The 26240-nt window shown below is 47.1% G+C and overlaps 4 protein-coding genes across 7 annotated transcripts in view; 2 read left to right on the top strand and 2 right to left on the bottom strand.

Annotated features, from left to right (window-relative positions):
- rhogb (ras homolog family member Gb) overlaps positions 1 to 22815 on the top strand; it is a 58804-nt gene extending 35989 nt beyond the window's left edge. Inside the window, exon 5 of the transcript XR_010878969.1 lies at positions 22472 to 22815. The gene's annotated coding sequence lies outside the window, so the exon portion shown is untranslated. The remainder of the gene's footprint in view (positions 1 to 22471) is intronic.
- On the bottom strand, positions 1183 to 2154 carry LOC136962884 (odorant receptor 131-2-like). The gene has a single exon (XM_067256781.1). It carries the CDS (start codon positions 2152 to 2154, stop codon positions 1183 to 1185), a length of 972 nt encoding a protein of 323 aa, XP_067112882.1.
- foxred1 (FAD-dependent oxidoreductase domain containing 1) lies at positions 6014 to 11608 on the bottom strand. The gene is made up of 11 exons (XM_067257755.1): positions 11314 to 11608; positions 10593 to 10813; positions 10099 to 10209; positions 9704 to 9822; positions 9245 to 9339; positions 9056 to 9157; positions 8772 to 8848; positions 8373 to 8533; positions 7833 to 7962; positions 7461 to 7565; positions 6014 to 7283 (listed from the first exon to the last, which is right to left on the bottom strand). The coding sequence occupies exons 1-11, from the start codon at positions 11462 to 11464 to the stop codon at positions 7029 to 7031; spliced, it is 1527 nt and encodes a 508-aa protein (XP_067113856.1). The 5' UTR covers positions 11465 to 11608; the 3' UTR covers positions 6014 to 7028.
- tbcelb (tubulin folding cofactor E-like b) lies at positions 12517 to 21590 on the top strand. 4 transcript variants are annotated; one of them, XM_067257200.1, is made up of 9 exons: positions 12517 to 12566; positions 13811 to 13985; positions 14082 to 14245; positions 14455 to 14594; positions 15254 to 15435; positions 16054 to 16310; positions 16477 to 16603; positions 18085 to 18205; positions 20726 to 21590. In XM_067257200.1, the coding sequence occupies exons 3-9, from the start codon at positions 14101 to 14103 to the stop codon at positions 21068 to 21070; spliced, it is 1317 nt and encodes a 438-aa protein (XP_067113301.1). In that variant the 5' UTR covers positions 12517 to 12566; positions 13811 to 13985; positions 14082 to 14100; the 3' UTR covers positions 21071 to 21590. The 4 variants fall into 4 exon arrangements, with proteins under 4 accessions (XP_067113301.1, XP_067113302.1, XP_067113298.1 ...); XM_067257201.1 differs by having other exon boundaries at positions 13811 to 13999; positions 18085 to 18201; positions 20722 to 21590; XM_067257197.1 differs by having other exon boundaries at positions 13811 to 13999.
- Positions 22816 to 26240: the final 3425 nt, after the last annotated feature.

Below are 26240 nucleotides of genomic sequence, written 5' to 3'. Positions count from 1 at the left end.
TGGTGGTGCTGGGATTACAGTAGATGATCTGAGGCTTGCATGAAATCCTCCTATTTAAATTCATTCATATCCTTATTGAGGCCACCAATAACATAGACACCAATATGATTGCATCATCAGGGAAATCTAGTGTGTATGTGTGTATGTGTATCTGTTTGTGTGAGACAGTGTGTGCGTGTGTCTGTTTGTGTGCGTGTGTCTGTTTGTGTGAGACAGTGTGTGTATCTCTGTGTGTGTGTGTGTGTGAGACAGTGTGTGTGTGGTTTAAGTGACAACTGTGGTGTACATAAGGGATATCTAAAGTGTGCATGTTTGTGTGGGTGTAGGATTCTTTGCATCAGGGTGGAAAGGATGGTCCGACATGATAAACGAGCACGGCTTCTCTGAAGTTCTTTTTGCCAACATTTATAATTTACATTAAATAATGTCTTGAATAAAAAACTAAAATAATAAATAGTTGCACATTTAGGGGTCCAAGTTAAGTTATATTACTAATTAACTCATTACGCTTACTTCTCCTAAACCATACACAACATAAATTATGTCAGTGTTTACTCAGAACTTTAATGAAGGCCTAAATATTTAATTCTAAACAACATTAAATATTAATTATTTTTAATGAGGGGACAGGATCAGAGTGTTTGTCTTGTTCACTAGACAACATTTAAATTTAGATTTAACATTCAAAACGACCCCAACTGACAAACAGGTGAACTGCTGCTGTGTAGAAAACCATGCAATAGTACATCAATGATTTCATATATTTAGTACATTTGGTTTAAAACATTTTTCCCTGTAAGTAAATCCGTAATTTAGTAATGAATGTAATTTACTTGATTTCCCAGACCAGAAATGGTTTGTTTCAGTTCATCCACCAGGAGGAGACTCGATAAACTCCACAGTGATAAAAGAAACGCCTGAATTACCATGTCACGGTTTGAAACTATTTATTTTAAGCAAGGTTTACTTTCAATATAATCCACAGGTTTACAAAACTATTTGTGGCCAATTTCGTGAAACAATCAGCAATTGATGCAACGTTCTATTCTGTATTACACTTACATTCTGCAACCTACTACAAGAAAAAGAAAAAGCAGCTATCATGTATTCATTTAGTCAGACAATGATGTACATTTTTGCAAGAAGACATAATAGATGATATAGTGGTGCAAAGGGGTGCAATTAATGTTTGTTAGAAGGCACAGTGGATGTTTGTCCCAGTTTGGGATGTCTGAGACCAAAACTGAGGTGGTACAGAAGACAGGGTCTGATGGTATGGTCTCTCAGGCCATATATCAGACCACTCAGACACCTGGGCAAGTTCACAAGGCACAAAAACAGAATATAATATATACGTTCAAGTGTGGGTCTGTCCACTTTGTCACTGATGGCTTTTAAAATAGGGGAGATGAGGGTGGAGGAGAGAATGAGAAGCAGCTGAATCATGTGCAGCACAACTGTTTTTTTAGCCTTGGTGGTCGAGGCTTTGTCTGAGGAAGCAGATTTGGCTACTATCATCACACCAAAGTAGGAGCACAAGATTACGATTCCCACAGATGTGAAAGTGACACCAGTGAAGGCTTTATCAAAATCATAGAACAGTTTCTGTTTGAAAAGTGTTTCTTTAGCACAGAAATCCAGCATGTACTGATCTAGAGGCATAGACTCCAGGAGGATCAACATAAATATTCGGATGATGGTGTTTATGCCGCAGATGGCCCACACCACAGCAATAGACACACCTGTGTTCTTGGCGGTGACGAAGGCAGAGTGCCTTAGTGGGAAGCACACAGCCACATACCTCTCCAGTGACATCACCGCCAGGTTGAAAGGAGAGATGTTAGTAGTAAGCATAGCCAACATGACAATTATAACACAGAGGTAGCGAATCATATAGACGTGGACGTAAGCCAGTATGTACAGAAGTTGTCCCACTGCTAACTGAAAGGTGTCAGAAAAAATAAGATTGTACAACAAGACGTATCGAGGTGTTTCTCTAAAGACTGGCTTGCACCTTAAAGTGAATAATACAAACCCATTTATATAAATAAAGATTAATAATGGTGCTACCGACACAGGTCCGAAGGATATTTCGAGGATATTTCGTGACAAAACTATTGTGATGTTGTCTTTGGGTTGTGTTAGGTTTAACATCTCACAGCTGCATCTGAAAGAAAGAAAACACATTGACATTGTTAGATGTTATGTTGTTAGACACAACCAACAAATGCACTGCAAACATGAACAAGAATGTTTAGGGATGTTATTAGCCTCACATTATGAGTTTTGTCTTCAAATATTTTTGATAAACAAGCATCTTTGTAAAGAAATAATTCACATGAGAGCATAATCTTCTTTATGGTTGCTCATCTGACTGCAAGATAAACATTAAAGTAAGACAAATAAAACAAATCTGAAATAAAAATAAGTTGCCATTTACTGTAAAGGCCCTGATCAGTTTTACCTGACGTCTTGAGTGTGAAGCTTGATAAGGTGGTGGTGCTGGGATTACAGTCCATGATCTGAGAGGCTTGCATGAAATCCTCCTATTTAAATTAATTCATATCCTTATTGAGGCCACCAATAACATAGACACCAATATGATTGCATCATCAGTGACATCTAGTTTGTATGTGTATGTGTATCCGTTTGTGTGAATCTCTGTATGTGTGTGTGTGTGTGTGTGTGTGTGTGTGTGTGTGTGTGTGCGTGAGACAGTGTGTATGTGGTTTAGGTGACAACTGTGGCGTATATAAGGGATATCTAAAGTGTGCATGTTTGGGTGGGGGTAGGATTCTTTGCATCAGGGTGGAAAGGATGGTCCGACATGATACACGAGCACGGCTTCTGCATGCATGTTTGTGTAGGTGTAGGATTGTATCAAGGAAGAAAGGATTGTCTGACATGGATGGCTTCTCTGAAGTCCTTTTTGCAAACATTTATAATTTGCATAAAATACTGTATTGAAAAAGATACAAGAATAAACAGTTGCACAGTTAGAGGTCAAAGTTAAGTTATATTAGATTGTGAAATTAACCCCTTCTCCAACTTATCCCTTGTGACACAAAACAGTTCATATGTTGTTTGTGATTGACTGTAGATAAATTCTCGTCTTGTGGTCAGATCAGGAGGACCGCAGTGATGTCATGGTGAAGGCCACATGCCTGCTTTACTCTCTATTGTCACAGATTAGATTACATCATCTGTCCACAAGGAAACATTGATCCCTCGTCAATAAAACCATACACAACATAAATGATGTCAATGTTTACTCAGAACTTTAATGAAGGCCTTAAGGAATAATTAAAGTCTAAACTACATTAAATATTAATGATTTTTAATGAGGGGACAGGGGACAGGATCAGAGTGTTTGTCTTGTTCACTAGACAAGATTTAAATTTAGATTTAACATTCAAAAAGACCCCAACTGACAAACAGGCAAAGTACTGCTGTGTAGAAAACCATGCAATAGTACATCAATGACGTCAACATTTACTAAGAGCTTTAATGAAAGCACAAGGGATTCTTCAGTTCTAAACTACAACATTAAATATTAATGCTTGATAATAAGGAGATAGGGATTGAATCAGGATAAACAACAACTCACGAAAGTCAGCTCAATGTTTGTCTCATTAATTAGTGTAATTACAGAAGTTCCTGTATCAGCAAAATCAACACAATTGTGAAACACTTTTGGGAGGAAGGAGGGAGACAGCTGGTTTCAACAGATCTTGACCTTGCGAGAATGCATCGTGCTCCAAGTTATCCATTTTTTACTCGAGCCACAGTGGTTTGGACCAATAAGAATCAAACCACAGTGGTTCGGACCAATCAGAATCCTCTGAGGAACTACTGGCAGCTACAGGCGTGGTTGAAGTTTTCCCATGACAGACAGTGATAGACAGATGGTTCATCCAATCACCTGCAAATACTTTTTTGAAAGTGCCTGCCTTTTTCCCTGGACAACTTTCCAGATGGACATGTGTAACAAACCATCGGGTGAATCAGGTTAAGGGTTGAGCGTGGATTAGTGAGTGAAGTATATATATGGGAGTCAGGTGGCTGAGCGGTTATGGAAGTGGGCTAGTAATCCGAAGGTTGCCAGTTCGATTCCCGGTCATGCCAACTGACGTTGTGTCCTTGGGCAAGGCACTTCACCCTACTTGCCTTGGGGGAATGTCCCTGTACTTACTGTAAGTCGCTCTGGATAAGAGCGTCTGCTAAATGACTAAATGTAAATGTAATGTATATAACTATTTTTGTTTAGGGACTTTTTACAGTCGCTAGGACACATTTCTCAATACTTTTTCAAACTCTTCACATAGTTCTCCTAACCAACTTTCAGCTTGGCACAGCAGTTAATTTCCCATTCAAAATGCATTAAAACTACCAAATCACTTCATACATGTCTCGAATCAACTCCTTCTTCCATAACACTAGCAATGGTTGACAGCCAACAAACACACTTTGTCACCCAAAAAACAATGACCTAAAATCACTAACAACAGGTAGCATTATACAATGTTTTCTTATGTAAAACAAGGACACCTCTCTACTGTTTAGAATTCACTGCAATATATGTTACTGGAATGAATCAGACATGATCCAGTATGCTTCAATATATTGTATGTCTTTGTTGCACTGAGTAATTCCAGAATACAATAATCCACACCATCCACTGATACAATAGGAATGCTAGTTTACTCGGCCTTCTGCATTTGGCCACAGGTTCTCATCCACATCACATCTTATGTCATCTAGGGCAATACACCCAGGAAAAAATCTTCTGGCATGCCTGATCCATCCCTGGCAATGTCCAGGCATCCAGCATTCATTGTGTCCAGGAGGGACATTGGATCATGTGGATGGTGGTCATAAACCTTCCACCTTCATGAGGAAAATAAGGGGTTGAGGAATGGAGAGTTAGGTGAGAGGAAAAGTGACACCATTCTGGGATGGGCTGCAAACCATCCCAGGGGGTTAGTTAGGTGGTGTGTGTAGCAGGGGGTTAGTTAGGTGGTGTATGTAGCAGGGGGTTAGTTAGGTGGTGTGTGTAGCAGGGGGTTAGTTAGGTGGTGTATGTAGCAGGGGGTTAGTTAGGTGGCGTGTGTAGCAGGGTGTTAGTTAGGTGGTGTATGTAGCAGGGGGTTAGTTAGGTGGTGTGTGTAGCAGGGGGTTAGTTAGGTGGTGTGTGTAGCAGGGGGTTAGTTAGGTGGTGTGTGTAGCAGGGGGTTAGTTAGGTGGTGTGTGTAGCAGGGGGTTAGTTAGGTGGTGTGTGTAGCAGGGGGTTAGTTAGGTGGTGTGTGTAGCAGGGGGTTAGTTAGGTGGTGTGTGTAGCAGGGGGTTAGTTAGGTGGTGTGTGTAGCAGGGGGTTAGTTAGGTGGTGTGTGTAGCAGGGGGTTAGTTAGGTGGTGTGTGTAGCAGGGGGTTAGGTGGTGTGTGTAGCAGGGGGTTAGTTAGGTGGTGTGTGTAGCAGGGGGTTAGTTAGGTGGTGTGTGTAGCAGGGGGTTAGTTAGGTGGTGTGTGTAGCAGGGGTTAGTTAGGTGGTGTGTGTAGCAGGGGGTTAGTTAGGTGTCTAGCAAGGAGACAGGTGAATCTATATCTACTGACTGACCAGACACCCTAGCAGGTGAATATATAAAAATAGGGATTTGCATTAGTTGTTTGCCACGTCCCTAAGACTTTCATTGCTCAGAATAACCTTATGCAATACTGTGCACTTGATAAAACAGTTTATCTTTTGACTAGCTGTGCTCACCTTGGTTCATTGTATAATTGTTCTAAATAATGGTTCCTCTAACTGTAGGTGGAAAGCAGAAGGTGTCCTCTGTGTTGGATATGCTGACCAAGAAGAAGCGTTTGTAACATGAATACTATGTTTTTTGTATCTGTGTTTACCTGTCTGTACGATACACATCCTATTCCATGTACCCTATCTGCTGCTTGTCTATGTCATTGCATTGTAGAACAAGGTGGTGGATTTCTACATGCATGTGTTCTTCACACAAAAATAAACAGTATGCGTCCTTTATTATACTGGAAATAAGTCATTTTTGAAGTATTTTTTCCATTTAACATGATACATGCTTTTGAGTCTTCTGATCACATTTTGCAGCTTCTGAATCGGTTGTGACCCATGATAATTCCACACAGTGCAAGACAGGGTCACATTCCGGAATTTAATAATTCCACAATCATAAGATATCTATCTCATATCTAACACCTTCTACTCTAGCCGTGTATATATATCTACACACTACCTACCAGGACTGGGACTAAAAAACGGCCCGGGACTTTGAAACGCAGACCAGCCCACGACCGTGGATTATTATAATATTTTTTTTTTCATTATGACGTGGCCGTTCGAGAAATCTCCCGACGGCCAGTCCGACCCTGCTATCTACTCTAGCTCGATGAGCTGCATGTTGGAGAGGGGAGGAGGGCTGTAGACCTTGAACCCCATCAGAGAGGAGGAGAGCTCTAGTCCTTGAACCCCATCAGAGAACAGGAGGGCTCCAGTCCTTGAACCCCACCAGAGAACAGGAGGGCTCCAGTCCTTGAACCCCACCAGAGAACAGGAGGGCTCCAGTCCTTGAACCCCACCAGAGAACAGGAGGGCTCTAGTCCTTGAACCCCACCAGAGAACAGGAGGGCTCTAGTCCTTGAACCCCACCAGAGAACAGGAGGGCTCTAGTCCTTGAACCCCACCAGAGAACAGGAGGGCTCCAGTCCTTGAACCCCACCAGAGAACAGGAGGGCTCCAGTCCTTGAACCCCACCAGAGAACAGGAGGGCTCCAGTCCTTGAACCCCACCAGAGAACAGGAGGGCTCTAGTCCTTGAACCCCACCAGAGAACAGGAGGGCTCCAGTCCTTGAACCCCACCAGAGAACAGGAGGGCTCTAGTCCTTGAACCCCACCAGAGAACAGGAGGGCTCCAGTCCTTGAACCCCACCAGAGAACAGGAGGGCTCCAGTCCTTGAACCCCACCAGAGGAGGAGGAGGGCTCCAGTCCACCCACGCTCTCCTCTCAGACGATGTTCCTCTCCAGCATGGGCTCCTGGGCCAGGATGCGTTTGAACCCCAGGGCCTTCAGGTCCAGGGTCCGGAACCCTCCGTCCAGGATGATCTCGGCCACGGCACGGCCCACGGCGGGGGAGTGCTGCAGGCCGTGACCACTGAAGCCTGTGGCGAACAGCATGTTGCTCACCAGCGGGTGCATGCCCAGGATGGCGTTCTGGTCGAACGTGTTATAGTCGTAGAAACCAGCCCACGCGCTTGTGACCTGAGGGGGAGGACAGACCAAAGAGAGGCGAGGGGGGGGGGGGGGGGGGGGAGACATGGGTGGGTTGACCAGAAAGATGGGAGACACGGGAAGGGGAGTGGGTGGGGGGACCGGAGAAAGGAGAGATTACTCCATTTCAATAGCAGTTTAGAATCGGTCATCTTGTACTCCTCACACCTTCAGGCATTCGAAGGCTGGAACGCGATTGGCCAGATGAGGCCAGATCTTGTCCTGGAAGAACTTGTGGTCCACCTCCAGGTTACTGGTATCTGGTTCCTCAGCCTGGCAACACAACATTCAGATCTTCAACATCTACACACAGGGACGCCCTGGTAGTTTACAGGATAAGTGTGTGTACCATGTAGGCTGAGGCCTTAATACAGCAGACTGGGTTAGAATAGGGCCTTAATACAGCATGAAAAAAAGCGCCAAAACCATCCAAACACAAGCAGTCAGAGGAGGCATTTGTACTGTACAGACAGCTCTGAATGTGGTTTCATGAGCCAAACAGACTCCTGACGTGATAGGAAAAGGCTGTGAGATCCAGACCTCCTCGGGAGACGTCCCAGCGATATAGTTGCCGCCCAGGCCCTCCCGTCTGAAGTAAACGCCAGAGTAGTCGATCAGGAAAGGAGTGTCTAGGCCGGGTCCGTCTGGACAGTGGACCACATAGATAAACCTGCAACGGTTGAAAGAAAAACACTCTGCTTTACTCTGTCTTAGGCTTCTCTGTTCTCCTCTCATTGTGTGTGGGTTAGCAGAGACAGCAGATAGCGTTAGACAGCAGATAGCGTTAGACAGCAGATAGCATTAGACAGCAGATAGCGTTAGACAGCAGATAGCGTTAGACAGTAGATAGCGTTAGCAGAGACCGCAGGTAGCGTTAGAGAGACCGCAGGTAGCGTTAGAGAGACCGCAGGTAGCGTTAGCAGAGACCGCAGGTAGCGTTAGCAGAGACCGCAGGTAGCGTTAGCAGAGACCGCAGGTAGCGTTAGCAGAGACCGCAGGTAGCGTTAGCAGAGACCGCAGGTAGCGTTAGCAGAGACCGCAGGTAGCGTTAGCGGGAGACTAGCGAATAGCATTAGCCACCTCTTCCTGGGCTCCACAGGTAGACGGATGCCGGCCCAGGTGTCCTTCGCCCCGGCGCCGATGCCCATCATCTCTGCCACCCTGCCGGAGTGGGCGCCGGCTGCGTTCACCACGATGGCACACTCCACCGGCTGATACTCTAGACTGTTGGGCATCTGGACCTGCGGCAGGGGCACAAACACAGAGCTCCATGCAAATATCCGAAAGATAAAAACGTTTCACCATTTTTGTCGTGTTAACGTATTTAGAGTAGCACAGTAATTTGACACAAATGTAATATTATAGTGTAAACCTCCATACCAACATAACCCACATCCCTTAAACCATAAACTTCCATATCACAATAACCATTCAGCATTTAAAAAGGACACTGCTACTCCACCCATCAAGAATACTAACATTAACATGTTTGATCCTTTTGAAATCCACCATTTCACCATCCTGAGTTGTCATGGCATTGGAGACATACTTGAAACCTTCAGCAGAATGATACATAAAAGTTAAATCACTCATTTTGATGGGTCAAGATAACCATTAACTCAAAATGCTCATCCTGGCAAGAACTGTGAACCACTGACCATGTTAATTATATAACAATATAATGAATAAATGTAAATTTAATGTAAATATAAATGCGATACACAATGTTGATGTGTGTAGTGTGTGTGTAGTGTGCGTCTGACCTGTAACTTCTCCAAAGCACTGGTACACCCCCATAGACATGGCCTTACGCCTGAACGCATTCAGCAGAGTCCAGGGATCAAACCAGCCTTCGTTTTCCAGCCCTGTGGTAATACATAAACAAAGAAGTTCGTTTTTTTTTTTTTTACTAACAAAGGTTATGAATGTGGTTGCTATGCTCGCATAGTTACCGTACGAGGCCAGCACCACTCCCTCAGTGTTGATCCATGGAAACCTGTCCTTCAGCTGTACCTGGGACAACAGAGAGACCTTGGCCCCCGCTTCCCTGAACCAGAGAGGAACCAGGGTTAAGAGGTCAGGGGTACAAGGTGTAGGGGCACAGGGGTTAGGGATTAGGGATAAGGGGTACCATTTAAGTGTCAGGTGTAAGGAGTCAGGTGCCTAAACGGTTAGGGAATCTGGCTAGTAATCTGAAGGTTGCCAGTTCGATTCCCAGCCGCGCCAAATGATGTTGTGTCCTTGGGCAAGGCACTTCACCCTACTTGCTTCGGGGAGAATGTCCCTGTACTTACTGTAAGCCGCTTTAGCGTCTGCTAAATGGCTAAATGTAAGTGTACAAAGACAGGGTATGAGTGGGTGGTGTCAGCTGTGCTGAGGAACTCTGGGAGATGTAGTCAACAAAAGAGCACCTCTGGGTTTTGTAGTTCTCCTCCATGATGTGGGCCACTTTCTCGCTGGCCAGGAAGAGGTAACCAGAGTGGTTGAACTGAAGGTCCACTGGGTCTTCATTCATAACACTCAGATGTTCCTGGAGTTCAAAACAAACAAAACCAAAACACAAACCAAACACTCAAGAGTCATTATTTGTTCAGTTATAAACAACCATTGACCTACATTGACGTAAACATTGCCTGGCACTAACTCTAACTCTTTACTTTAACTCACTTTAGACCAATTATGTATCTCTGTTTCTAGTCTGGCCTGGTTCAAGTCAGGCCTTGCCTGGGTCTATTCTAGCCTGGTTCTAGTCAGGCCTTGCCTGGATCTAGTCTGGCCTGGTTCTAGTTCCATGTGATGGACCTACGTTAATGTTCCTCATGAAGTCCGCGGAGGCCAGGGACAGGTGGATGTTCTCTGGCAGGGAGAACTGCTGACGGATGCCCCCAGCAGAGAGCACACTGGAGGCCTGGGCGTACTGGGAGGAAGAGGAGGGAGAACGACCACATTAGAACTGACCAGGCCTCCTGCCACAGGCCTGTCACACCTGGACCAGTTTCTTCTTCCTTGGTAAATGCTGGTCTGAAGTGACGTGTGTGATCAAAACTGCCTAAGCTTCACAGATGCTATACTCATTAATCGAGACTTAATATTATTAATATCATTAAAGTGTAGTGTGACAGTGAGGTAAACAGGAAGTGTCTGCAGGCTGTGTTTGAGGGTGAGGTTAGCAGGAAGTGTCTGCAGGCTGTGTTTGAGGGTGAGGTTAGCAGGAAGTGTCTGCAGGCTGTGTTTGAGGGTGAGGTTAGCAGGAAGTGTCTGCAGGCTGTGTTTGAGGAACCTCCCGAAGGAGCAACTCACCGTGGGATCCTTCTCCACCACCACGACCCGCACCCCGTCCCTGAGGCGCTCTTTCTTCTTCAGCCAGTAGGCTATGGACCAGCCCACCACACCTCCACCCACCACCACGATGTCCGCCCTCTCCGGAGGCAGCGAGGTGTTCTTCTCAAACAGACTCCAGTCACTGCCGGGCAGGGCGTCGGACGCCTTCTGCCTGAACGCTTTGAACTGGGACTCCACCTCTGAATGCCAGAAGAAAACTGTGTGACTAGACCAGCATGTCATTCCCTGGGTCGACCCATTCATTTGAACCAGGTGTGTTGGGAGCAGGGAAACATCTAAAACATGCAGGACAGGGGGGCATGAAGACCAGGGTTCAGATCAACTGGTAGACTAACCCAAACCTGGGGTTGAATCACCCACTCCATCCTTGTATCTCATGCTCATTGCTCTCCCTCTAAACTACTCAGGTCAACCAGACTGTCAAATAAGGAAATCACTGATCTATATCATCTACAAGAATCCCTGCCTACAATCGTAAGAAACACCTGGCAACAGGATAATTTTTTAGGACTTTTTTTAGGACAACTGAACTTTGGACAGGCTGCGTAGGTGGCCACAGCACATTTAAATTGAAATTCAACGATAACAGAATGAATAAGAATGGGGTTAAGACTGGATATAAGAGGGGTTTACTATCAAAGCTGAAGCAGTGGGATGATTTGTTTTGCCGTTTACCTACCTTTGAAAATGTCATTGTGGAGGGATCTACCTGTGCTGAAGTTGCTACAGACCGCGGCGCACAGTCGCGTGTCACACGGAATCAACTGCGAACATACATGATTCTTGTGAGTCGCCCGTGCTGTCAGACGTGTTGTCAGTCCTCGCCACATTGAAATGTCTTAGGTAGCTGGCAGGAGACTGCGGTGAAGTTTTGTCATTGAGAAAAAGCGAATGTGATTTCGACCACCAAGCAATAGTTTGTTAACCTTGCGTTAACAAGCGACACTCAATGTGAAAGTAATTCAGAAGGGATCTCATACGAGTTCTAGAAAGCTAGCAGCTGTCCACGCCCTTCACTTGCAACTTACCAAAACCAGTATCACTCTTCTTCTCGTGTTGAGGTTTTGGCAGATTGCAACAAACGTTTTTGAAGCGCATCACCGCTCCCTACTGTTCGGGAGTGTGCGGCCGGTGGCCCATTACTTCAGTTAAACCGACCAAAAAAATCAAACTAAAGAAAAACAGTTGCACTTACTGCGCCGCCGCTTGTAAATGTTACGCCTGCAAATTAAATTACACATATATGAAGAATCTCATGGGTGCATCCTCTAGCACGTACTGTGAACAAGAGCTATGTAGGATTTGAACCACACATAACAGCAATTTATATCCGGAAATAAGTGTAATTCATTGCATCCAAACCCGATTCACCTAGAAAGACGTTACCAAAACATGTCAGTTTAATACCAGACGAGACTGAATTAAGACTAAATGCTAAATCTATTAATTTTTTGGGGACAATAATAATAATGATACGTCTATGGTCAAGAGGAGCAGTACTTCCTACGGCCAGCAGAGGAAGTCTATGGTGTTTATAAGAGAGGACTACTTCATTCTGTCAATGGTTCTGCATCAATAATGCAATTTAGTGTTGGAACTGACAAATAGATGTGTACCAAAACAGAAAAAAATGAAAGCTCCAATCTTCAACTGGTGATAAACATCGTCTCGAGCCTAATTAATAGTTCAGAACTTAATAACGCCTGATGAATATCTGAATTATAAACGCATGCTTTTTGCGTGTGCAGCTACTGAATGTATGCTCCACATTGGTGGGCGGAAATGTGTTATACAATGTTTTTGTTTAAGATCTTGATTGACTTGTCTGTTGAATAACGTCACTTCCTAGTCAAAGGGGAGGGTCTTATTTCACCTAACCAAACAACAATAACAGATATTTTAAAGTGCTGTCTCGACTCCCGTGTGCAGACGGTAAGTAAACCAAGAGTATTTGACTGCGCACATATTGAATGCCATTCACCGTATATTTCGAATGCACACTTTGTTCTGAAAAGACCCAAATAATAGTCTAACTTAAATAGTCCCAGGAAAGCTATCAGAAGTGTAACGTTTAAAAAAAAACAGGAGGGTTATAATAGTGTCGACAACCTGTTATGTCAGTCACATTGCCAATTTCTGGCTTTTGTCATTTTTACAAAATTACTTTTGTAGTTTGTATTTAATTTAATCGCGTTTGGTAATCTGGCAAAGTGATTTGACGTACAAAGCCGTGCATTTAAGGTTATTGAACTCTCAATATTGTCCTTTAATCTACAATCTCTTCGTTCTTGTTGACGGATGCATCTCTGGCCAAACCATTCACTGTTACCCAACATCATTGCATTACAGAATACAGAATGTTGAACTATCACTCGTAAGGAACATTTATGTCCCTTAAACGCACGGTTGCACCGCAATAAACATAGTTGTCATGGCAGCTGTGTCCTGAACACACCTCCCCCACCTTTCTCAATTGTTCCAATTTACAGCGAATGTTTTGTAGCCAAGTTACGCAATCAACGACGATCTCACACACATCTTCCCAATTGGTGACAGGTGCGTGCGCAGCACTAAAAGTTCACGATTGAGATATAAGCGTGAACGTATTTCTCGGGGAATGGTTAGTCAATGCACCTGTACCAGACCAGCGATCCTCCTCAGAGAACGATATCAACGACTGCGGAAGGAAAATCGGCCCCTTTATCCCATGTGTATCAGTTCAAATATTTAGCTCTCTGATGTCAGAGCGTGTTTGACAGGTATTCGCACCTGATCTCGACAGATCTCATTTGGGTCTTTGAACATAAGCACTAGAGAAAAGTGAGGATGGTTGTGGGACAGACAACAGCAACCTGATACGAGAAGAGACGAGTCTCAGACAGCTGAACAGTCATTGCTGCCAACTACAGGCCCCGTATTATTCTCTTCTTAAATCTACACCCTGAGAGGAAGTTTGTTCCCTCAGGAAGATTTGGCCTACGTCAACCCCCAGCCCCCATTCAGTTATGATCATATTCATATATATGTCTATGGTTATGATGAGCTTGTATTTTGAAACTATAGTCTTCGATTCCGTCTTCCTTCTGTCTAGGTCATTGTGACTTAATTGAACATATGATGTCACAAAGGATAGGGGTAACGGGAGTCAGTCATGTGACATGTTCTCTCTCTTTCAGCTGCATGAGCCCTGCTCTGTTAGGCCCCGGCACAGCCATCCACCAGCCTCCAGGCCCAGCACAGCCATCCACCAGCCTCCAGGCCCAGCACAGCCATCCACCAGCCTCCAGGCCCAGCACAGCCATCCACCAGCCTCCAGGCCCGGCACAGCCATCCACCAGCCTCCAGGCCCAGGTACTCTTCTCCAGGTACAGCCCCCCTCCTCTCCAGGTGTGACATGGGCCACCTACACACTATAACGCAAATGTGCCGCTCACCCCCCCCTCCCAGGTAGCAGCGGCCAGGTGTCATGGAGTCCTCTAGCGAAGACGAGGAGGGCCGTACCTTCGTGCAGGTGGTCAGTGAGAAGTACAGCCCGGAGAACTTCCCCTATTGCCGTGGCAACAGGATGGGCGTGGTCCTGCTGCCTAGCCCCAAGGGCTCGCCCGTCAAAGGTCAGAGGTCAAATCTTCATTACATGGATGTGGATGTCAGAGTTGCTTTACATGCTAGAAACATTATCATATTATATATATTATATAAACTATGATGGTCATAATGTGTAATAGGTGACTACTCTACTACAAATTGTGCAACAAAACATATCACATGATGGGTAAAAAGATAAAGATCAAAAGCAGAAAATGTAAATTGCCCCCCCCAGACCGTCTGAACCTGCCCAGTGTGCTGGTGCTGAGCGGCTGTGGCATCACCAAGGCTGGAGACGAGGCGGAGGTCGCTGCCTTCTGCGCCCACGTGGTGGAGCTGGACCTGTCCCACAACCAGCTGCAGGACTGGGCAGAGGTGAGTTCCACTAGGCTCCAGAGCTCCAGAGCTGGGTTCTCACTAGGCTCCAGAGCTCCAGAGCTGGGTTCTCACTAGGCTCCAGAGCTGGGTTCTCACTAGGCTCCAGCGCTCCAGAGCTGGGTTCTCACTAGGCTCCAGAGCTCCAGAGCTGGGTTCTCACTAGGCTCCAGAGCTCCAGAGCTGGGTTCTCACTAGGCTCCAGCGCTCCAGAGCTGGGTTCTCACTAGGCTCCAGAGCTCCAGAGCTGGGTTCTCACTAGGCTCCAGAGCTCCAGAGCTGGGTTCTCACTAGGCTCCAGAGCTCCAGGAGCCTGTAGCTATTGCTTGTTCACTCAAATTAGATGTATTTGAACTACATTTACATTTACATTTAGTCATTTAGCAGACGCTCTTATCCAGAGCGACTTACAGTAAGTACAGGGACATTCCCCCGAGGCAAGTAGGGTGAAGTGCCTTGCCTAAGGACACAACGTCAGTTGGCATGACCGGGAATCGAACTGGCAACCTTCGGATTACTAGCCCGATTCCCTAACCACTCAGCCATCTGACTCCCCACTACCTAGAGTATTAACATCAATCGGTCATTAACCTTTTAACACACAACATCCTTCAGAGAGGTTCACTCATTCGTGTCTGTCTCTGCTCCCGGGTTGCCAGATTGGGACAATCGTTTCAAACATCCCCCGCCTGGACTTCCTGAACCTGAGCATGAACCCCCTGAGCGGGGTGGAGCTGCAGCCCACCCTGGCCGAGGTCTTCTCTAGTGTCCGTCGCCTCGTCCTCATCAACACGCGTGTCACCTGGGACACGGTGCACACTGTCACACGCCAGACCCCTGAGTAAGACCAGGTCACACAACAGACCCCTGAGTAAGACCAGGTCACACAACAGACCCCTGAGTAAGACCAGGTCACACAACAGACCCCTGAGTAAGACCAGGTCACACAACAGACCCCTGAGTAAGACCAGGTCACACAACAGACCCCTGAGTAAGACCAGGTCACACAACAGACCCCTGAGTAAGACCAGGTCACACGCCAGACCCCTGAGTAAGACCAGGTCACACGCCAGACCCCTGAGTAAGACCAGGTCACACAACAGACCCCTGAGTAAGACCAGGTCACACAACAGACCCCAGAGTACGACCAGGTCACACGCCAGACCCCTGAGTAAGACCAGGTCACACGCCAGACCCCTGAGTAAGACCAGGTCACAGTCAGCTGTGCTCTCCTCGTTCTGCAGAGAGTGATAAAGCTCCACTTGATCTGGATACCTCTGGTCTGGGTCAGCTCACCTTTGACCTCTGGGTTAGGGTTATCTTACCTCCTCTCACCTGGATGTGTACCTGTGTGTATCTACCTTTGTGTACCTGTGTGTGCGTGTGCGTGTGCGTGTGTGTGTGTGTGTGTGTGTGCACCTGTGCACCAGTGTGAGTCTTCTCTCCATGCGTTCTCCAGACTGGAGGAACTCTTCCTGTGCCTGAACGAGTTTGACAGCGTGAACGAGTCCAACACTCCCTGTCCATCCCTGCGCCTGCTGCAGATCACCGACAACCAGCTCCGGGACTGGCAGCAGGTCAGGAAGTTTGGGCCCATGTACCCTGGCCTGGACACCCTGGTGCTGGCCAACAACAGCCTGACTTCCGTCCAGGAACCTCCAGACACCCTGGAGAGGCTGTTCCCCAATCTGCGCAGCATCAACCTCAACAACTCCGGTACCACAACACGTACACAATCTCACACTGCCACCAGGACATGGTGGTCGTCAGAGTAGGGTTAGGATCAGTCGTCAGGGTAGAATAACAACGTTTTTAGTGTAAAAACAACTGGATAAGGAGTGTTTTTGTGTGTGTTGCTGTGTCGTGCGTGTGTGTGTCGCAGGGCTAAGTAGCTGGGAGGACATCGGGAGACTTCAGTTCTTCCCGAAGCTAGAGGAGGTCAGGGTGATGGGGATTCCACTGCTGCGGCCCTACTCCGACACAGAGAGACGCAGCCTCATAGTGGCACAGTGAGAGACACACACACACTACACAGAGAGACGCAGCCTCATAGTGGCACAGTGAGAGACACACACACTACACACACACACACTACACAGAGAGACGCAGCCTCATAGTGGCACAGTGAGAGACACACACACTACACAAACACACACACTACACAGAGAGACGCAGCCTCATAGTGGCACAGTGAGAGACACACACACTACAAACACACACACACTACACAGAGAGACGCAGCCTCATAGTGGCACAGTGAGAGACACACACACTACACACACACACACTACACAGAGAGACGCAGCCTCATAGTGGCACAGTGAGAGACACACACACACTACACACACACACACGCTACACAGAGAGACACAGCCTCATAGTGGCACAGTGAGAGACACACACACTACACACACACACACTACACAGACTCAGCCTCATAGTGGCACAGTGAGAGACACACACACTACACAAACACACACACTACACAGAGAGACGCAGCCTCATAGTGGCACAGTGAGAGACACACACACTACACACACACACACTACACAGAGAGACGCAGCCTCATAGTGGCACAGTGAGAGACACACACACTACACAAACACACACACTACACAGAGAGACGCAGCCTCATAGTGGAACAGTGAGAGACACACACACTACACACACACACACACTACACAGAGAGACGCAGCCTCATAGTGGCACAGTGAGAGACACACACACTACAAACACACACACACTACACAGAGAGACTCAGCCTCATAGTGGCACAGTGAGAGACACACACACTACACAAACACACACACTACACAGAGAGACGCAGCCTCATAGTGGCACAGTGAGAGACACACACACTACAAACACACACACACTACACAGAGAGACGCAGCCTCATAGTGGCACAGTGAGAGACACACACACTACAAACACACACACACACACTACACAGAGAGACTCAGCCTCATAGTGGCACAGTGAGAGACACACACACTACACAAACACACACACTACACAGAGAGACGCAGCCTCATAGTGGCACAGTGAGAGACACACACACTACAAACACACACACACTACACAGAGAGACGCAGCCTCATAGTGGCACAGTGAGAGACACACACACTACAAACACACACACACTACACAGAGAGACGCAGCCTCATAGTGGCACAGTGAGAGACACACACACACTACACACACACACACACTACACTACACACAGGTTTGTTTTACTATCCTAGTGAGGATCGACAATTCGCAATTCCCATTCAAAATGGTGCTGTCCCCCACTCCAACCCTAAAACTCATTTCTATCCCCCCCCCCTCCCCCTCAACACCCTCTAGAAATAGCATGTTAAGTTGTAGGGCCTAAGGAATGTCCCCACAAGGTCCTTCGGTTCTTAGTTTACTGTCCTCGTATGAGCACCTCTGATCTGCGTGGCCTAAATGTAGAAGCTGAGCCATAGGGACCTCTGACCCCTCGCAGGCTGCCCACGGTGTCTGTGCTGAACGGGAGTGTGGTGACTGACGGGGAGAGGGAAGACGCAGAACGGTTCTTCATCAGGCACTACCTGGACTGTCCTGAGGAGGAGCTGCCCCAGAGGTACCTCACACACACACACACACACACACACACACACGCACTACCTGGACTGTCCTGAGGAGGAGCTGCCTCAGAGGTACCTCACACACACACACACACATTTTTACATTTACATTTAGTCATTTAGCAGACACTCTTATCCAGAGCGACTTACAGTAAGTACAGGGACATTCTCCCCGAGGCAAGTAGGGTGAAGTGCCTTGCCCAAGGATACAATGTAATTTCGCACGGCAGGGGAATCGAACCGGCAAACTTCTTTTTGGTAACCCGATTCCCTAACCGCTCAGCCATCTGCCCCACATACATAGGTATATAAACGCATACACACACACACGCATAGATGTACACTCACATATTACACATAATATATATTTTTAAAGCGGTCCTCAACCATTTTCAGCGTGGTTTTACGTCAGAGTGATTCTTACATAACAAGAAACACCCCTTTTTATAATGATCTGGTTAGGCCTTGTCTCTCAGGATAAACTTAGTGTAACAGTGCAGCTATGAGATGACGGTAGAACTAACATCCATGGTAATGTTAAAACTGTCCATCAGAAACCTACTAACAAGATCTGGAAGCCTTACAACCATAACTTTGGGCAAGGCCTCTGGTTTGGGGAGCCTGGTTGGAGGTGCTGACCGTCATAGCACGTGGGAGGTGTTGACCTTAGCAGCATTCGGGGAGGTATATTGGGTATTGATGGGGGAAGTGTGGTCCCTGACTGGGGAAACTAACCTTTGGAAGAGACAATGCAGCCAGTCTGTGTATGTATCACTGAGGGTTAGGGTTAGAGACACAATGCAGCCAGTCTCTCCCCACTCAATGAGTCCTTTGTGCCCGGAATACTCTGATCGGAAAACCGATACACAAGGTAACAGGTTGATTTTTCGATGTACCTTTACTCTCTCTCTCCCTCTCACTCTCACTCCCTTTCTCTCTCTCTCCCTCCCTCTCACTCTCTCACTTTCACTCTCACTCCCTCTCCCTTTCTCTCTCTCTCTCACTCTCTCCCCCTCTCGCACTCTCTACCTCACATCAATACATGTGTTGGGGCTGGTGGTGTGTGTGTAGGTACCTACAGGCCTGCCAGCCCTTCTACAGGCCCAGACACGAGGATAGAACGGGCAAACTGGAAATGAACAGAATGACTTATAGAAAAGGGGGATCAGGGGTAAGGAAAGAGAGAGGGAAAGGGGGAAAGAGAGAGAGAGAGAGAGAGGGGGGGGGGGAGGAGGAAGGAAATCAACAACCTTTTAGTGCTCCATCTTTTAAACAGTGGATTAAAGGAGAGAGGGAGGGAGAGAGAGACAGCCAGGATGAAACAACAGACGATAGGACGAGAGATCTAGGCTAGATATGAGCGAGCCCCAGAGCTGCCGCCTGTTTGGAGGGAACTGCCCGTAATGCCACAGGTCTCCTAAGCCAACACACTTAGAAAAGGCATTTGGGGATCCCTGTGTTATCAGCAGCAATGTTATTTAGCAAAGTATACGTGCAGTTAGCACATTAAATCAGACCTTTTGAGCAAAATGGCTCCTTACAGAATGGGACGTTGTGTGTTGTGTGGACCCGGACTGGAATTCCCCAGCGAGCCCTGTGGGCCAGACTGAAACCCTGGCCAGGGACATGGCTTTGTGGGACGGCTTCTTGGGGAGGGAAGGGAAATTGCTTTGATTGGTCCAGCTGTTACAGTACCTTTGAAAGCGAAGGCTTTTTTATTTAATTGTTCCTGATGGCTTATCGGTACCCCTGCCTTCCCATGAGGAGGCTTTCTCACGGCAGAGAGACTGCAGTGTTGGCCGTGTACGCTGGCTATTACTACACTCACACACACACAGGTCCACAACACACACACACACACAGGTCCACAACACACACTCACGTCCACAACACACACACACACACACACAGGTCCACAACACACACACACACACACACAGGTCCACAACACACACTCACGTCCACAACACACACACACACACACACAGGTCCACAACACACACACACACACACACAGGTCCACAACACACACTCACGTCCACAACACACACACACACACACACAGGTCCACAACACACACACACACTCACGTACACAACACACACACACAGGTCCACAACACACACACACACTCACGTCCACAACACACACACACTCGCATAGCTGTGTATTTGATCGGGCACCATATTATATAACTGTCATCACCAGTCGTTAATTTCACCATCTTATCATGGTCAGGTACACAAACCTTCATCCTTAAAGCAGAAACTGTTGTTAATTTGAATAATCTGTACCACAGCATATGAAGAGTTGATTAGCAAATTAATGAGAACAAATAATGTTACTTTATTATTATTTTTCATTCCGGGTAGTATATATATTTTGTTTGTTTGTTTCCGTCCTCTTCTTTCTTCTTTTTCTGCTCTGAAGGAGATGAAGAGATCACAAGCTCTTCAGTTTCTTAAAAATGACCCACCTTCAAAGATCTAACCCCCCCCCCCCCCCCCCGCCCTCAGGTACCACAGCCTGGTGGCGAAGTATGGCCGCTTAGCCCCGTTGGTGGAGGTGGACCTGAGCCCGCGCTGCGCCCAGGTGGAGGTGCGCTGGGGCGAACAGGTGGAGCAGCTCAGCTTGAGGATGGAGCAGACGGTGGCCGACCTCAAGAAGGAGCTGAGAGCCCTTGTCCAGCTGCCCGCTAACGGCATGCGCCTCTTCTACATCAGCCGGGAGCTGCTGGGCTCCTTCGGCCCGGAGGAGATGAAGTACGGGTCCAGGGCGCTCCACTCCTACAGCATGCAGGACGGAGACGAGATCCTGGTGGTGCCCAAACTGAAGACACGCTCCACCTCCTCTGGGTCCTCGTAGACACCCCAGAGTCTCTCCACCTCCTCTGGGTCCTCGTAGACACCCCAGAGTCTCCCAACTTCCTGGGTCCTTGTGAATACTGACTAAACTGCTACTGAATAAGATTTTTATGAGATTACTTCTCTTTTTTTTCCACGTGTGTTGTGGTTTTGCATGGTCCTTACTCTCATTTGAAGGGTTTTAAACAAGGTGGGAGTTTCATAAAGAAACAGCTTAATGTGACAGACTGACGATATACTCATAGTAAGTGTTTTACTAGAGATCTGAGTTTAAGCATGTTTTTATATAGTTTTCCTTCTTCTGGCTCAGATGACACTCGACCAAATGAGAGATGTCCTGAGATAACCTGGGAGTTGACTTCACAAGGGCCAGAGTAAAGAAGTCTCCTATCAGGTGTTGTTAAAAGGACCGGAGAACAGAGACCACCGGAAAATGTTGACCTCAATTCAGGAAGCCAGCCAGCCACGGAGACAAGAGTGGGAGAGGGGTGAGGGTGATAGAGGGGTGAGGTTGAAGGGGGCAAGAGAAAGAGAGGGGTGAGGTTAAAAGGGGGGCGGGAAAGAGAGGTGGAAAGGTTGAAAGGGCGCGAGAGAGGAGAGGGAGTTGGCACTCATGTTGCTTGAGGTCTCCTGCTCTCTGTCTCTCCCATGAATAGAGCTGCTCTCCGCCCCTGGTGACGTGGTGGGGAGACCCCACCTGTACAGTAACCCCACACCGGCCGCTGTGACACATCCACTTCCCCCCCCTGCTTAGATTACAATGGGTTCACCCACCCACCAGCCTGCTGCCCTGCACCTCCACACCTCTCCTCTCCCACCCTAACATCCGACTGAGTTACCCAACACCTCCTCACCTTCCCCTCTCTCTCACCCCCCCCCCTCCTCTAACCTAACACCCATCTCTCCCCCAACCGCCACCTCTCTCCTTTTTAACACATCTTAAGATGGGAGAAACATTTATTTATCTTGGTGTTATTTTTAGGCCTATGTCGTTCTTCTTAACCAAGTGGGGTGGGGTGGAAAGATACCATTGATTTGTTATCTGCTGTGGTTAAATTACTAGCCCACTCTTCGTTTTAGATCATTATTCTGTGTTGATTTCTAAGTGTTTGTATGGGGAAATATTCTTAATATTGGACCCTTATTTACTATATGGGTGTGTCGTTTTTATGTGGGATTAAAATGGTAAAAGGTTTGAGATATCATTTGTTTTATATAATGTTAAGTTAGGCTACCGTCATTGAATCGGATGTGTTAAGCTGTGGAGTAGCATAGGCCACCTTTCTGATATATTTAACATGCACTGTTAAAACATAAGGATATTTTATTCACCATTACTAGATATGCAGACTACTGCTAGTCGACAGACTAGCATCCTTAATGATTGTAATCACAGTAGTAGTTTAAACATCGCTGGTGGATGAAATGTCACCACCGCCACACTGAAAGACGATATTCAGATAGGTTAAATATATTTTGTTAAGGGTTAATACTGTATTACCTGCAATACTGAGGCAATACTGTACCTTATATGTAGCTATGTTGCTTTCAGCAGTTATTTTAATTGAACAAGTATCAAACGGTAACTAGTTTTACGTTTTTTACTAGTTTTAGGAAATCACGTGCGGTTATAGGCCTAGGCCTACATTTTGCTTCTTGACAGACCATGTTGTAAATAAGATTTTTTTTTTATGGACCTGACTGGTCAAATGAAGGTTAAATAAACAATAAAAAAAGTATACTGTACACTGTGCCATACAGAATATTTCTTTGGGTAGAATGAAAATAATGGCATAATTTACGACAGCAACCGGAACTGTCGTGTTAGTTTGATATTCAGCAGCAGTAGCGCTAGCGCAGACAGTATGTTTTTAGTTTGATATATTCAGCCGCTAGCAAGTGCAGACATTATATTGCGTTATTTTGGCATATAGGCTACAGCAGATAGCAAAAACAGTATTTTGTGTTTGTTTGGTAGCAGCTAGCTAGCGCGTACAAGTGATAGTTTGGTATTCAGCAGCTAGCTAGCTAGCGCAGACAGCCTGTCTGTTGTCTTCATGGTATGCATGTGTTAAAAAGGCAGCTACGACTCCATTCCATGCGTCAGGTGCCTGGTTACTGGGACAACCCCTCCGTGGTCTTCTCTCGTCAGAGTCTAATCCTGATATCTGAGGGGTATATCTGAGAGACCGACACCTCCCCCTGCCTCAGACCCCTTCTCAGCATGACCCTGGGAAATGCAATCCCGATTTGCGGTGTTAACTGCAGCTCAGAGCCCATTAGAGGTTTCATATTAGCCACGAATGTGCTTCTCGAATCCCGAAAATGGAATGCACAGAGTGGGGTCAAAGTTTCCCTCCTACAGGTGACTTCTGTGGTTTCTGATTCACAGACGTATATGATGTCATGCCATGCTTTGGTCTACTGGAATAAAAAGCCCCTTTCTCTGTTTGGCTTTCACCTGTGTAAGGTGAGTTGTCTGACGATGAAGTCGCCTGCCCTCTTGATTCAATGGCCGTTCTACTCGTGTCTTCCTTTGTAGGTGTGAGTGTGTCTTTACTTACTTTTCGTAAGTAAGTTCTCCTTAGACTTTAAATGTTAGTCTTCTGCTTGAGGTGCCAAGAGTTCCTCCTCCTTCCTTCACCCATTCTAAACAGGAAGTGGACCCCTCAGACAGGAAGTGAACCACACAGGCAGGAAGTAGACCATACAGACAGAAAGTGGACCACACAGACAGGAAGTAGACCACACGGGCAACTTCTGCTTCAAGACCTGGACCAGTGACCTGGACTATAAACTTGGACTTTCGACCAGGATGTTTCCCTGGCCCGTAGGGTGATGGAGGGTGTGCCCCCAGTGGAGGTCAGACTGAGGCTGGAGACAGGGGGAGCTGTTCCAGAGCCTCCCTGAAATCTTGTCCCGCACCCAATCTTGGTCTGGGCAGCTGGTATCCTGATCTGGCCTGCTGCTTTATGGAGCTGTAGCAAGGGGCAACCAGGGCTGAACGGACCTCATTGTGTTCCCAACCGAAGGAGTCATTGGGAGGAGGAGTTTTGGGTTACGAGAAGGAGGTTCTTCATTGTGGAGCGAGGAGATGAGGGCAGGACAAGGCCAACTGCTGGGCAGAAGGGGAAGTCTGAGGACTGATATGGAGCTGTCGCCTGACGGGATTGGATGACTGTCGAACTAACCTCACCTGAAATCCTCCTCTGGACGTTGTTTTAGAGATGGTCTCGGTGGCTTCTGCCTTCGGTCCCCTGAAACGTTCCTGCCTCACCTACCTTAGTACCGTACCCTGTTGAGGAGCAAGAGTTCATTGAGTTTTGTCAGTGACGGTTTTAATTTTTTCTTTCACGATTTTATAACATCTCAAACCACGGTCTCTCCAGACCTGTCCTGTGCTCGGTTCCTCTGAACCCATGTGGTCCAGTTTGACCAAACCCTGTCCCCATTCCCAGTGACTCGCCCCAAACCAGCAGGAGAGACAGTCAGGCCTTCAGTACCAGGTGCCTGAAGAAATGTTTTGTTTGCGAGTGGGAAGAGAAGAGAGAAATCACGACTATCGTCTCATCTCGACCTCCCTCACTTCTCCGTCTTCATCGCTTCCCGAAAAACGCCGTCTCCGGAACAAGATGATTCCGTCCTGCTGGGATCGTGTTGTTTTTTTGTCTCCCTTTGTGCGTCTCTCTCTTTCACCAGTGGGTTAAGAGCATGTGTGCATTTACACAACAAGGCCTGAGAGGTGTAAAAGAATCCTCCACTGAGACCTTCTTCGCTGGTCAATAGGAGACCAGGGTCCACAGCCTTTCACGCATCCCACCCCGCCCTCTCCAGTTACTCCACTGTCCTCACCTTGACAAAGACCCGCCTGACTCCCTTCTCCTTCCCAGACGCTATCGGCATGGATCCACCTGCGATTTCCCCACACTAATCTCTCCAGGATCTATGGTAATGAAGTGTGTTGGGAGTCCATAAGGAGGTCCCTAATTAAAGGAAAGTCACAGTGGGTCCTAAGTGACTCATGTTAATTCTGTAATTCAATCCTCCCCAGGTCTTTGAAAACCAAGGTTTTAGTGTGTGTCTCTCTCTCTGTTTTTTGTCAATAAATGCCCCATAATGCATTGCTTTGACTTGTCTGAGCGCTCAGTTGGAAAGCTGTACAGAGTGACAGGGCTGAAGTAGACATCTACACATACTGTTCACACACACCTGTATACACATGCCTCAAGACTCACACGACACACACCATCTCACCCTCTGCCTGGAGGAAGATACGATCTATTAACAGTATTTACCTTTATTGTTTTCCCATTTCCAGAGTTTTTCTTTATTCGCTCTCCCCCCACTTTCTCTCATAGTCTTTCTCCTCTCACTCTCTCCCTCTGTCTTTTTCTCTCTCTCCTCCATAGTCCTCTCTCTCTCTCTGGTACATAGGTGTCTACATAGTCCCTCTCTCTCCCTTCATCTCTATGCTACATAGTCTCTTTCCCTCTTTCTCCTACATAGAGAGAGGGACTATCTGCTACAAAGTCTCCCTCTCCTACATAATCTCTATCCATCTCTCCTACATAGTCCCCCCACCCTATCTCTCTCTTACAGTCTCTCTCTCACTCAGACACAGTCTCTCTCTATGCTACATAGTTCCCCCCTCTCCGTCTCTCTTTCTCCTACATAGTCTCTCTCCCTCTCTCTCTCCGTTCACTCTGTTCCCCACCCTCTCCACCAACACTCTCCCCAAACACGGATCTCAGATAAAGTTGAACACTACCCCCTGGTGAAGTGAGCACCAGCCTCTCTACCAAAGCTTCCACACGGGCTGCCCTGTGCCCACTGAGAAGGAAACCTCTCGCTGCTTCTTTCAAATCCTGCGGACGCCCTGGGCGAGGACTCTGTCGCTTTCTGGGACCGGTTATTGACTCTAATCCTGCGTAAGTGGACGAGGAAGGGTTCCACTGCTGAGACCCCCCTCCTCCTCTCCCCCTCCCCTCCCCTCCCATCGGCTCAACCACCTTCCCCTCAGTCCTCCTTCACCCTTTTAAACTCTGGATGTTTCCCTGTTGGATGGAAGCTAGCTGCGTACTGGAGGCAGGCTGGTGAACGTGGTGAGGAGCTGCATGTGTGTGTACTGAAAGCAGGTGAGTTGTCTCTCCGTCCGTCTGTCTGTCTGCATC

The sequence above is a fragment of the Osmerus mordax genome, chromosome 19 (assembly GCF_038355195.1).
Source record: "Osmerus mordax isolate fOsmMor3 chromosome 19, fOsmMor3.pri, whole genome shotgun sequence".
In the NCBI taxonomy this organism is placed as follows: domain Eukaryota; kingdom Metazoa; phylum Chordata; class Actinopteri; order Osmeriformes; family Osmeridae; genus Osmerus; species Osmerus mordax.
This window is presented reverse-complemented; position numbering and strand designations above follow the sequence as displayed.